The sequence below is a fragment of the Macrotis lagotis genome, chromosome 5, assembly GCF_037893015.1.
Source record: "Macrotis lagotis isolate mMagLag1 chromosome 5, bilby.v1.9.chrom.fasta, whole genome shotgun sequence".
Taxonomy (NCBI): domain Eukaryota; kingdom Metazoa; phylum Chordata; class Mammalia; order Peramelemorphia; family Peramelidae; genus Macrotis; species Macrotis lagotis.
Window position 1 is genome coordinate 93,658,592 of NC_133662.1, and position 14,788 is coordinate 93,673,379.

General features: G+C 35.8%; 1 protein-coding gene across 5 annotated transcripts in view; it reads left to right on the top strand.

Annotated features, from left to right (window-relative positions):
• Positions 1 to 14,788, top strand: part of KLHL32 (kelch like family member 32) — a 307,584-nt gene that overhangs the window by 102,675 nt on the left and 190,121 nt on the right. For all 5 annotated transcript variants that reach the window (XM_074187203.1, XM_074187201.1, XM_074187197.1 and 2 more), the window contains one exon: positions 4,830 to 5,010. In XM_074187203.1, the coding sequence (XP_074043304.1) occupies positions 4,830 to 5,010 (181 nt within the window). The remainder of the gene's footprint in view (positions 1 to 4,829; positions 5,011 to 14,788) is intronic.

Below are 14,788 nucleotides of genomic sequence, written 5' to 3' on the forward strand. Positions count from 1 at the left end.
CTGGAGTCAGGAGGCCTTGAGTTCAAATGCAACCTCAAACATTTGATACTTAGCTATGTGACCTTCAGCAAGACACTTAAACCCATTGCTCCACAAAAATAAATAAACAAACAAACAAATAAATAAATAAATAAATGCTTGTTCACTGACTCCTCTCTCTGATCTCTTTACTTTTCTGCAGTACCAAGGCAACCAGTATTCAGGCTATCCATTTGAGATTCCTCTGTCTTGCTATTTTTCCAATAACATTTCCTATCATATATTTCCTCTGTTTTATCCCTTATACCACTTTTTTAAAACTATGAGGTAGACCTGGAAAATTGTTTAGTCTGTTTATTGCTACCATACATCTCTTGATTTACTGCCCAGCCCCTTACAACTTTGAATCAAGATGTGTTTTTATTCCTTAAAAAACATATGCCTTCTACTTAATGCTCTGGGTGCATATCCAGTCAACTGTAACCATTTCAAAATGAACTGCCACTTTTCAATTGAAAATAATCCTCCCACCTTCCCACGAGCACTTCCTTCATCTTCTCCTCTTGTCATTTTTTTTCTTTGTCACTGTGCCAACATTCCCATTCTTCCTGAGTCAAAAAGGACCTAATAAGATGAATTGGCTGTCCACTTGCATTTCACATGAATCCTGGTCCATTTGTTCCGAATGTGACAGTGATGAGACTAATACACTTGGATATTTACCTTGGTTTAATCAAATGAATGGCCTCCAGTCTTGGTAAAATATCATGACTTGAGTCAGCCTTGTAAATGGAACTGCTGGAATATTACTGACTCATTTAGGTTAGTTTGGATTGATGGAATGTTGGCCTGAATACAGGAAGGGTCAATTAAGTCCTCTGTTATCCAGATGCAAAATTAAAAATTCAGCTTTGGTCTGGTCTCTTTCCCTTGGTTTTATCACTGCTCATTACCTTCAGAGAGCAGCTAGGTAGGTCATGCAGTGGATAGAGCATGGGCTTGGAATCAGGCAGCCTAGGGCATTTAATAGCAAGTCACTTAGCCTGTTTGCCTTAGTTTGTCAGCTGTTAAATTATTTGGAGAAGGAAATGGTAAACCACTCCAGTATCTTTACCAAGAAAACCCAAAAGTGGAGGCATGAAGATTTGATCATGACTAAAAATGACAAAAAACACAAACATAATTCTTTTTAGAGTATACCTGCTCATTAAGTTATTATTTTTATTCAAAAATATTTTTTATGTTCCTTTCCCAAAATATTCTTCTCCATCCTTTTTCCTCAGAGAATCATCTCTTATGTCTTTAATTTTCTCCTGTTGGGACTGATGGAAGAATATCCAGTCATTCAAACAACAGGAATCTATTAAATGATTTCTATATTTCATACACAATTAAATTCTGGGGACACAAAGACAAAAGACTTTACATTCTATTTGGGGGTATAACAGATGTATATATGAAAATATAGGAATATGAACAGGACTTAGGATTTTATTGTTCTTTGGTAGGCAGTTCCATCTTCCAAGCAAGTCTGTACTTACTCTGCAACTTAAAATCTCAAATAGTTATTTGAAGCTTTAAAAGGTTAAATTACTTATCCAGGGTCACAGAGCCAGTGTGTTTCAAAATCAGGGCTTGACCACAGGTCTTTCTAATTCTATGGCCAAATTTCTACCCACTATACTAGACTGCCTTTATAAAATGATATATGGAATAGATACAAAACACACATAAATATAAGGTGTTTCTGGAGGAAAGGCACTAACAGCTAGGGAATTAGGAAAAGCTTCATGTGGAAGATAGTGGTTGAGCTGAGCTTTGAAGGAAACTAGACCTTCTGGGAGGTGGAGGGGAAGATGGAATGTCTGTTGGGAAGAGCAAAAGAAGGCCAGAATGTTGGATCAGTCACTTCCTTTGACCCCTTTCTTTATAGCATCCATTACTTCACCAGTATATTCTGCAAATCAATTGTGTCAAACTCATTTATAAGTTTATATATAACTACATAAGGATCCATGTGGGTACATATTGACTTAGAAAACCACATGTCAATATTACCTGTTTTATTGTATTTTATTTGTTTTTTGTTAAATATTTCTCAATTATATTTTAATTTGGTTTAGGCCAGACTCTCTAGAGTGTTGAGGGTTGTTTGATAACTCTGTTCCTAATCTCCTGTCCCATCATGCCCTTACAATTTCTTCTTCAAAGTTCTTTCCTCTCTGGGCCTTGCTCTACTAATCTAAACTAAATTTATGTGAATGGGTTAATGTATGGTTGTTTGGACCAGGGAGACATTTGCATTCCACATGGGGTCTTCCAGAGTCATTAACTTCACTGTGGACAGTGACATAAAACAGTGGGGCTTTCTGTAATTGTGGCATCCTCCATAGAGGTGAGTAAGTTGGGAGGTGGGACTTTCCATAACCTTTCACATTACAAGGGCAGCAGTATAAAGGGAGGCCTGGCCATTCTCTTTAGCTTGATTCTTGACCAATGGGAATCTTCATGAGAGCCTGTTATCTCAATTTCATCATATCACTATTGCTAATCTGATTCCTGTGAGTGTGACCTAGTCATAGATAAAGAAATAGCCCTGATTAAGCCATGTAGGTCCTTATCCATCACAGGAGTAGTTGACTTAAGTCTGATAGCTCCCCTAAGCACATATATCCACAAAGTTTGCATTAACTTTGTCACATAGATCAAAGTATCCATATTGAGACTGAGGACAACTGTAAAGAATAAAGCAGGCCCTTGATTTAGGAAAGGACACACAACTGAAGATTAGAAATTGTAGATTTTAGTTCCTCTTTTGTTAATAGATGACTGTATGATCTTGACCAAATCACTTCCCTACTCTGTGGCTCAGTTATCTATAAAATCTGGGTCATAATAGGTAATCATTAAAGGGGCCTTCTAGCTCTAAATTGTTATTGTACTTGGTTCTTCATTTTGTAAGAGTACAAATGAAATCATGGGATGATATCTTGACTTGTGCATGAATTGGTTTTAAGGGAGGCAGAAGTTGCACAAGGTTGGCAGCCTTATTCTATCTTCCAGAGTCATTGAAATCCAATGGCATTAAAAAGTCAAGAAACTGGTGCTGCCCATGTAGCACTTTGACTTCAGTAGAATAGGTCTTGAGACACACTCAACACTTTAAGAACGCGTTTGTAGATTTAAGGCATAAAAATTCTTTATTATATAAGGAATTACAGATACGTACTGAAGTTTTGTTGATAAGGTTGTTTGGATCTTCATGAAAATGAGTGTGGAGAGTAACTGAGGGATGCTTCCTTTTTTTTCCATTTTAAAGAAGGAAAATCATTTAATCCCATTCATAAATCTAGAGTAAGGAGCAGACTTAGAGGTACCCAAGTTTAAATCTGTTTCATTTCAACTTTAGAAACTTCCATTAAAGCATGTTGGATCTCATTTATTGTTCTTCCTAGGCAGCTTGGATTTCTAAGACCTCATTTAAAGTTGCTTTGATCTACTTTGCTTTTATATGATATCAGCTTGAAAGACTCCCTCAACTCATGTTTGTTTTATTTCTTGTAATTCATTATTAGCATTAGGTGCAGGATTATTTAGAAGACAGCTCGCAGAATGATTCTGCTTCTATAGTGAGGTCAGATGGTCACCGTTCATGGTAGAAATAAAGTTCTGAAACCTGGGTTGCAGCCATCTCCAGACTGGTCATTGACCATGCTAGGGTCTGGAGGGAAGACTTAAGGAGAAAAGAGGAGAGGAAAAGAGAGGGGATGGTATGGAGGGCTAGGGGAAGGAGGGAGACAGAGAGAGAAAATACTTTGAGGTATGTATTTTTTCTACTATGCCAGTAATTTGGTTAAACCTGTATTCCTTGAGAATGGGGTATAAACAAGATTGGTTGAGAACAAGATTGATTGGTATACATGGGGAGAGTGGAAATGAGAGCCTTAGCGTAGGACTACTGCAGGTATAGCCTTATAAATATAGATGGATGTGCTTCCTAAAGCAGTAGTTTTGACTGTATTGCTTCCCTGGATCCCCATTGATTAGAAAGTGAAGGAACAATTCAACTCAAGGGTTTGTCTCAGTTTAACACCCTTGCTCCAACTCAGAACAAATTCAATGGTAAATTGATCTGAGTTTGGAGAACAGGAACTGAGATGATTTGGTCCAAGTGACTGTTGGTTGTCCTTAATTCAAAATCTCAATTACTGGTTACTTTCTTAGAATATTTCCTATTTGGAGAAGTAAATGGTAAACTACTCCAGTATCTTTGCCAAGAAAATCTCAAGTTGGTTCATGAATATTTGAACACAACTGAAAAATGTCTGGACACATATACAGATATACAGGATGTCCCAAAAGTTTTAGTGCAATGTTAATTAAATAATAGTACAATTTAAATTAGATAAAATTAAGCTTAAATAACTTAAAACTGCAGTAAGACTTTGGGGATACCGTGGTATATACAGACTCATAGCTTTAAGATTTACTAAGACCTTTTCTTCCAGCAGAAATTTATAGTATGTAGTGCAAGTAATTTCCACTTTACAGATGAAGAAATTGAAACTATGAGGTTAAACATCCAGATGTCAGACTCAGGTCATGTTGTCACTCCAGATCCATCCATCAAGGCCAAGTTTATATTCCCTATTTCCCATCAACCTCTCCTCACCATGCTTTGAAGTCCTTGACTCCCCATAGAGGGAGGGGCAGGGTCTAGGCTTCTCTTTATGTCTCTTGAATTCCCTTCCTACTCCTACCCAACAGAATTGGAATTTAAGAAAAATTTAATAAGATCTCTTCTTTCTTTGCAATTATTGCTCCATTTACTTTCTTTATCTTGTTTGCAGTATTCAAGAAATGCGGACAGGCAGGAGGCTTTGTCAGTCCGATTCTCACCATGATGCTGTCCTGGCAGCCTTGAATCAACAAAGAAATGATGGTGTGCTCTGTGATGTCACTCTCATAGCCGAAGAGCAGAAATTTCATGCCCACAAGGCTGTCCTAGCAGCGTGCAGTGATTATTTCCGAGTAAGTAGAAACGAGTGCTTTTTTCGTTGTTGTTTTTGTTGAAAGAATTTATAAATGGAGAAGAAAGTTCTGATGGTTTTACTGTCATCAACCAGTGAAGGGCTAGTCCCAAAGGGACCCCTGTGATTATCTAAATGATGAGACTTCTTCAAGGTGGGTGCAGAATCTGGAATTAGTCTAAAAGCTATCTCAGACTGCACTAGAATTTACCTGGAATTGTTCCAGTTTGAGACAGATCTAAGCTCATCACTGAGAATGAGATGAAATACTATTTCTTGATAGTCTTTGGTATTTCATCTCTCATCATGATTAAACATGTCTTTGTAGTTCAAAAGAAAAAAAGTGACACTCTGTTTTCAAGAGTCTTTTTTTCTTGGTCTGAATCTCTGATTTCATTGATGAAGGGAACTCCCAGAAAAGAAACTATCTTTGATGCTACAGACTGTCCAGTCATCAAGAATCTTGGAGCTCATAGAGAATTAGAGGTTAAGGGACGTTTTTATGGATGCTATACAACTGTGCACATATGAGCCAGCTTCCTCCCTCCCTTTCTTCCTCCCTCCTTTCCCTTCCTCCCTTCCTCTCTCCCCTCCCCCTTCTTCCTTCCCCCCCTTCCTACCCTTCCTCCCTTCTTCCTTCCCCCCTTCCTTCCTCAGACCAGTTAGACTACCTAAATCTTAAAAAAATAAATAGTACATTTCAGTTTGCAAGGATTTTTAATCTTGGAATTGTGAACTTGTTTGTTAAAACACATTCACACAATTATATTTCAGTATAATTGGTTTCCTTCCTTCCTTTCTTCCCTAATCAATGATAGGCTTTTTTTTAGTTAGTAAGCATTTTAAAGTATGTATTATGAGCTAAACACTATGCTGAGCTCTGGAGATAAAAAAGAAAGACAAAAACACACAGTCCCCACCCTCAAAACCTCACTTTCTGGTGGGATAGACAACACATAAATAACTCTGTATATAGAGGATACGCTACTTGAGTAAGTGTGAGCTAATCTGAGCTAAGGCACTAACAATTGCCAGGGGTATGATATTTGTGGCAGCTTGGAAAAGACTCTTGAAGAAGTTGGAATTTCAGCTGTATTTTGAAAGAAGGCTGGGGGAAACCATCAGACAGAGTTGAGGAAAGACCTGGGGAAAAGTCAGTGAAAATACTCAAAAAGGTGAGATGAAATGTGTGTTCAAGGAATACCCAAAAGTCCATTGTTGCTCGATCATAGAGAATGTGGAGAAGAGCTAAGTGTAAGAAGGCTCCACAGAGGTACTAGGAGTCCAGGTTGTGAAAAGCTTTAAAAGCTAGAGGATTTAATTTTTGATCCTGGAGGTTATAGGGAGCCATTAGAATTAACTGAGTAGGTAAGTGACACAGTCACACCTGCTTTTTATCAGATTGCTTTGGTAGTTGAATGCATTATAGACTGGGGTGGGGAAAAATCTGTATCAAGCGGAATGGACCAGAAGGCTTTTGCAGTAGCTCCGGTATGAAATGATGACGGTCATACCTCATGATAACTGCTAGAAGAGAGAAATGGATGTATATAAGAAATGTCCTGAAAGCAGTAGACTTATAGGATCCTTTAAATATTACTCAAGTTATCCCAATGCTCAGTTTATCAATCCCCTTGAGTTAGGTGTTGTATCTTTTGGAAATTGCTTGTTTGCATCTGTATGTGTTTGTGTGTGTTTGTATGTACAGTCCTGTTTCCACTGGTATTGTCATTTATATTAGACTGAATATGTTTGGCCCTGGCCCTGGCTTCTTTATAATAATTTAACAGGGTTAGTTATCTCTTTTTTTCTCAATTTGTACCTGAGAGGTGAACGATAAGTGTATTGCTAATTATGAAAACCTAGAAACCAAGACACTTGTTGAGAATTAGCTTGCCCCATTTCCTTTGTCCTTCAGATGAGCCCTTCACCCTCTATACTTTGCCATTATGGCCATTTCTAAGAGGTGACCTACTTAGTTTTCAGTTCAACTTTCCCTTACCTGAGCAGGTTATCTGAATTGAAAACTTGTCAGTGCCACCATCAAATTCTCATTGCCATTGCCACCTGGCCTTGCCTTTAGCTCAATTCCTTATTGATAATTTTTAAATTAGCATCTTTATTTATTTTAGAACATAGGAGGAACTAGGATGGAATGATGACTTTCCAACCTTAGGAAATTTGGTTGCAAGCCGTGATTTAAATTGAAAGTTTGAGACAAGCCAAAAGAAGATGAATGGAGAGACAAAAAGACAAAGGGAAGTGATCAAACTTTTTTTCAGAATAACTGTTATTTTCTTTAAACTATTTTGGTTTCTTAGAATAGTTAAGACCCACTTACTTATATCTTAATAAATATGCATAATACATTTCAGATTGCAAGAATTTTTAACCTGGGATCTGTAAACTTGTTTGTCAAAACTATTGTTTTCTTTGGTAATCCTATGTATTTTATTTTATGCATTTAAAAACTTTATTCTGTTAAGGCATCTGTGGGCCCCATGAAACACAAAAACGCTTTTGAACTTTTGTCCTAGGGCAAATTGAGAATGATTTTTGAATAGTCCAGACCAGGACTTGCTTTTATTGATGTATATGAGTGAAGGTGAGAATTGATTACATTTAATAAGTCTCTAATTACAAAACTAATTTGAGTTTCCTGGTCATTCCCTCATACCTATTTTTCTGGGTTTGGGTGGGATTTCAGTAGTGTTAAATTCCTCCTTTTTTAAATTATATTGAATTCTAGTTCATTCCCTAGCATATCAAATCACAGTGAATACCCATTTGGTACAAAGCACTGTGAAGCAAGATGGATAAATGGTCCTTGTACTTGAGAAGTTCCAATATATAATAGGTGGAGAGTGTGTGTTCTTTCATGGGGGAGACTTTGTTCCAACATGTGCGGTTTTGGCCAACATACCACCACCCTATACAGCCTAGTTATCAGTTATTTTGAGGTTTCTCTCCTGCTAGCTTAGCACAGCAGCCAATCAGGTACCACTAGGTTTTGTCCACACTCTTTCCTTTACCTGCCCTTGATGTTTGCTCTGGGTTTATTGCTCTAGATTTGCCTCTCTCCTTAACCAAGGAGCTAGGGTCTTTATGTTGCAAATCTACCCCTTCCTTAGGGAGAGTTTTTCTTTGGACATCTTAAGGGGTATCCTTAGTGGGGGGTGGTGGTAGTGGAGGATAGTAAAAGTATGGTGCAATTTTTTTTTATTCCCACACACAGAAAAGGGAATGCAAGGCACAAAAGATTTATAGAATGAATATAATACACACACACATACACACACATACACACACACACACACACACACATAGAGATAGTTATATATACATACACAATATATATGTGAGTATATCTATATATCTATATAAAGATATATACACATAAGTGTCTTCTTATAACATTCTGCCTTATTCTATAAATTGGAATATTTTTTAAATAAAAGGAAATAATAATTCACATTTGCATAATATTTAAAGAATACAAAGCTGTTTACACACAGTAGCTCTTCAAAGTTCACAATAACCCATCAGGTAAACAGTTCAAAATACTTTTCCTCCATTTCACAAATCAAAAAATTGAGACCCAGGAAAGTCTCAGTGTCCAAGAGCTCCCAAGTGGTAGAACTCTAAATCTAATTCTTCCAACTTCAAGTTTCAGTGCCTTTTCCACAGTACCACAGAAAGCAGCATTACCGATAACAAGAAACATAAATGGGATTCATTGACTTGTATTATCTCTCTTCTGTTTTTATGGAACAGGTAGGAATAATAGATAATTGTTTCCCAGAAATTACTGTGTGGACATTTACCCAGAGTTTCATAATAGAGGAGTGGCACAAATCAAACCTCAATCAACTTCCATGTGACCAAACCCTTTGTCTGTACAATACCCCTCTCGTATTTATTTATTTATTTATTTATTTATTCATTCATTTATTTATTTATTTCTAGGCAATGGGGGTTAAGTGACTTGCCTAAGGCCACACAGCTAGGTAATTATTAAGTGTCTGAGGTCAGATTTGAACTCAGGTACTCCTCACTCCAAGACCAGTGCTCTATCCACCTAGCTGCCCCTTCTCGTATTTAAAAAAAAAGAATAATTATCAGCTCACATAATTAGTGGTTGATATTTGTGAAAATTGTCACAATTTGATGGAATTTACTAAATATCTTAGAAGTGTACTCACTTCTACCATCTTCCTTTTCCCTATCAAAACTTTGAGGGCACAATAAAAGAATGACTATTTTTGTGCGTGTAGATATAGATATCTCCTTTCATTTTGTAACCTTGGTTACTTTTTTTGGTATGTGAATTTTACTGTTAAAAAGCGTGACCTTTGTGACTTCCATCAAAGCTGTCCATATGGTCTGGTCTGTTAATGACTTTGCCTATGGGTTTTTCAGAGTCTGATGCTATTAGTCCTGTGATTCTTTGTCTGCAGGAATATAGTATGTTCACAGGAAGCTTTCACCACTGCCAGTTAATTCAGGATTCTCTCCTTTCAAAGATGGTTATAGTCTTCGGGGCGGGGTGGGGCACATCTTTAGTTTCCCAGATTAATCACTAATTTGGAAAAAGTACCAAGATGCCATCCCTGAATGGAGCATGTTTTACTGGTGTGTTTAGTTGTTTAATGTGCTTACTTTGCACCCCCCCTAAAAAAAAACCCCTATTTTTGATGTGTCATATTAAAAAAAATATTGTCCTATATCACCTGTCAGTTATTTGAAGTCAGTATCTATTAGAAATCAAACATAGATTGAGAATAATGATATTTTAATCAGTCTTTAAGGTAATATGAAAAATTTTCATTGGAAAAATGTGGAAGTTTTAGCAAGATTGAGGGAAATTGAATATGTGAGTATATACCCTTAAAATATTTATGTAATTTATTTTTTTCATTATTAATATGGCAGAGGAAATATTTATCCAGAATGTAGTTGTCTTTTGTAGCATCTTGATGGAATTTTAATGATGAATGTTTCAAGACAGTGGCAATATAAGAAAGGAACAAATTTAGTTTGAATAGGACATTTTTATTCCTTTTTTCTTTGATGATAAATGTTTGATTTTGTGCTTCTGTGTGAAACAATTTGCATTCAATGATATTTCCTTCTTAACCATTCTTACCAACATTCAAGTCTAGATTTCTCTAATTAAAAGAAACACAACAGTAGAGAAGCTTTTACAATTTCAAGAACAAATATATATTTTTTAATGCCTAACAATGACAAATATGAGTAAAATAACAAGTTACCAGGAGAGCGCAACTAACTCAGTGATTGTGTATGTCACTAAATAATTATAGCAGCTTCCTTTTATTGCTGCTTTTTGATAGGTTGTCAATTCAGATTCACTTATATTTTTTCTAGTGACCTAGGATACATTTTATATCATCACTATAGTTAAGTGAAATAATAACACATCTTCCAGTTTAATCAATTGAAAATATACACAAAATTATTGCACATTTTATGTGGAAAATTCAAAGGCTTTTTTCTTTTCAATTTCCTTTTAGTAAAAGGGAATAATGATTTTGTTTCTTTGGGGGCTTACATTTTAACCATGGAATAGCCAAAAATCATTCAGTTTAAAATTTAAGTAGTCCTTTATTTGGTCAGTGTTGAAATGACTTAAGCTCAGAATTGCTAAATATGTTAAAAAAAATAATAGAAGTGATAGAACTTTTGAGAGAAGGATGAAAATACCAATAGACTTTCAGTTGAGAAAAATGCCATTCGGGCACTCAAACATTTGAATATCTGCTCTGAGCAGAAACACTACTAGGTGCTATCAGGGATATAGATGTGGATAAGATGCAGTCCCTACAGTAAATAACCTTACAATCTAGTATGGGAGATGAGATACATACATAAATACCTCTGATGCAAAGCAGAGTGTAGTTGAAGTCTGTGATAGGCATGCTATGCTTAATTGAAATCAAAATGAGTCAGATTTTCTCTTGTGCTTAGGTTTCTTCTTATTAGTAAATTAGACATTTAAGGAAGTACTTCTAGATTGCTCAGGTATGAGTAATGCATATAGTTTAACTCTGATGTTGATGTTCATACATTAAGATTTTATTCACCATTAGCATTGTCTTTGTATTCAAGGTTTTTTGTTCTTGTTTTTTAGATAACATGAATAGATTTTGTCCTTTCTTGGTAGTCCTTGTAATCACTGACAACTACTTTTCATGATAAGGGATGTGGTTTGGAGCTATGGAAAGATCAGAGTATTCACAAGGAAATAAAATCTAGAACAATTAACTAATTATTTTATATAACATTTGAAAAAGACTTTCTTTAAAACAACTCCAGGGGGCAGCTAGGTGGTTCAATGGATAGAACACTGGCCCTGGAGTCAGGAGTACCTGAGTTCAAATCAGGCCTCAAACACTTAATAATTACCTAGCTGTGTGGCCTTGGGCAAGCCAATTAAAAAACTAAAAAAAAAAAAAAACAACTTAAAAAACACCCCAGGAATTAGGAAGAGCATTTATTTTTCTACCTGTTTTATAGGAAAGTGTAAGTAAGTAAGTAATAAGTATAAGTGTAATTCAAAGCCAGGTCATTTTCTATTAAATTACAACTGCCTCTGCAAAGAAATATGGGATAACCTCTTCTATTAGGAAAATAAAAAAATAAAGATAAACCTCTGAAGAATTAAATAACAGAGGTAAATATCAAACCAAGAGCTGTCAAAATAGTACATGATTAATTGCTCAATAACTGCATAGTTTGACATTCACAATATCCTAAAAAGTCAGAGTAAGTGTTCCTGGATATTTAGTTAATTTGATGTGTTGTTGATGAGGTCATTCTATTCCTTAGTGATCACTATTTTCCTTCCTAAAGTGTTAAAAATTACCCCCTTTATGAGGACAGAGTAAAGATGCCAGGTAAGTGAAAATGTTAAAGTGTTCCTCCCTCCTCACCTTATTAACAAAGATCTAGGGAACACAAGAGACTGAATTCTGAACAATAAGTCAAGAAGTCACAGTGAATCATTTTGCTATCCCGGGGTGACCTTAGAGAGATGGGCAGAGAGGTCTTTGAAAACTGAAGAGGGAGTCTGTCTAGTGTGTGTTTGTGTGTGTGTTGTGTTATACAGAGGGGAGCAGGAATTTAAGAGAGGGCCTGGATAAACCTCCAAAAAGATCTTGCAGTCTGCTGGATTAGGAGCTTGTAGATCTCATAACAGGAAGGCTTTGAACAGATTATTCCCCAGACCAAACTCCTTTAGCGAGCACTGAAACCTTGCAGATCTCCCAGTGAGGCCGCGAAAGCACCAGAAGGACTACCTAAGAAGACAGAAGACCAGGCTCCTTAAGTCTCTCCCCTCACCTCCTGCCGGCTCACTGAAATATGCAGAGTCCATCACTAACAAAGTCCAAAACCAACCAGTAAGGCTGGAAGAATGAGGAAACAAACAAACCAAAAAATCCCTGGTCATAAAGAAGTATTAAGGTGACAGGGACACAAACCCAAATGATTTTTTAAAAAAATCTACAAGGCAAAAGTCTCAGAGATTATGAGATTTTTGACAAGAATCTTAATAAAAATTCCCAAAAGAGTTAAAATCAGAATTAAAGAAGGGAGCTAAAAGTGATTATAAAAACCAAATGAGAGCAGTGGATGAAAAAAATGTAAAGAGAAAAGAGCTAGGGAAGAAAGATAAAAAAGGAATTAATTGCTTAGAAAGAGGTACAAAAGTTTACTGAAGAAAATGATGCCTTGAATTCTCAGAAGAAGAAATAAAGCTATCTAAATTGTTCTAAATCATTATTGATTGGAGAAATGCAAATTAAAACAATCTGAGGCACCACCTCACCCCTATCAGATTGGCCAATGTGTCTAAAAAAGCAAAATGATCAATGTTGGAGGGATGTAGGAAAGGGACAGTAAAACATTGTTGGTGAAGTTGTGAACTGATCTAGCCTTTCTGAAGAACAATTTGGAATTATGCCCAAAAGGCAAAAAACAAAAAACAAAAAACCACAAAACTGTCCATAACCTGTGATCCAGCAATACCACCACTAGGTCTTTATCCTGAATAGATCATGAAAAAAGGGTAAAAAAAATCCCACATGTACAAAAATATACTCACATGATGACAAAGAATTAGAAATTGAGGGGATGCCCATCAGTTGAGGAATAGATGAACAAATTGTGGTATGTGAGCGTAATGTAACACTATGGTTCTATTAGAAATCATGAGGCATATGATTTTTAGAGAAGCCTGAACTGATGCTGAGAAAAGTGAGCAGAATCAGAAATTATATACACTAACAACAACTGGCTGATGATCAACTATGATGGACTTGTTCATTTCAAGCAGTACAATAATCAAAGACAATTCCAAAAGACTTGTGATGGCAAATGTCATCCATATCCAGAGAGGGAACTGTTTGAGTTTAAATGCAACCCCAGGCTTACTGTCTTCAATTTTTAAAAGTTGTCTTATTATATTGGTTTTTTGTTCTCTGATGCTTTTGACCTTCCTTTTGGTTTTGATTCTTCTTTCACAACATGATTAATATATGGATCATTGCATAATTACACATGTAGAGCCCATATTAGATTACTTTATCAGGGGGAGGGGGGAAGGGAGGGAGGGGAAAAATGTAAAACTCAAAACCTTGCAAAAAATGATTGGTAAAACTACTGTTGCATTTGTTGAATAAACAAATAAGTAATGCCTTAAACATTGGAACTGATCAAATGGAAGCTAATGACTTCTTGAGACATAAGAAATAATAAAACAAAGTCAAAAGACAGAAAAAATAGAGAAGAAAATGTTGAATATCTCATAAAAAAAGCAACTGATTTGGGAAGCAGATTGAGGGAAGGTAATTTAAGATTATGCAATAATCTGAAATCTTGGAGCAATAGAAAAAAAAGAGTCTAAATTGACTTCACTTGCTGTTCTTAGTTTTGTCTTGTGGTGGCAAGAAGAACAAATTCACTCATCAGGAGACCAGCTAAGTCAAGTGAACTCAAATGAAGGCTATGAGATAGAGAAATCTCAGGAACACTGATTGTGGAGTACTATGTATGAGTCATTAAGAAGAGAGGATCAAGGTTCTATCTCTTGGTTTGGAGATTAGGAATGCAATGAATGAACAGAAGAAGACCTTAGAAATGCCTATTTGGTTTGTAAGAATGAATGAATGTTCTCTCTCATCACATTCAACTTAGACCAATGCATACTATAGGAATGGTATGGGAACAGTATTAATACAATTCCACAAGTATTTGTAAAGCAAATAATGGATATCAACTACTGTGCAAATGTCAGAAACACAAAAACAAACTGCCTTCTGTGGGGGGGGGAGCAAGATTGGGAGAAAATTGTAAAACTCAAAATAAATAAAACCTTTCTGAAATTAAAATAAAGAATCAATCAAAGGAAATGCCTTGAGGATGAAGAAGGGCAGTAGTGTAAACTCACTTAAAGAGCATAGATTGTCAAAGATATATACCTAATTTTCTGAGTTTCCTTCTCTTCATGTTAAATTCAAGATAATATAATTCAATAGAAATGCTATTTCTTAAAATAATATATAATTTTATTTATATATATAAATATATAACATACATATTCATGAAACCAGTTTTAAATTGTTGTATTTTTTTGCTGAAAAGCATGGATGAGAAATCTCCATTTTCCTTTGTGGCCTCTAAAAAGCAGTCAATTTCTAGAAGCATATGATGTTATCACTGTTTAGAAGCCAACAATTAGGGTTCTCAGTGGGCTGAAC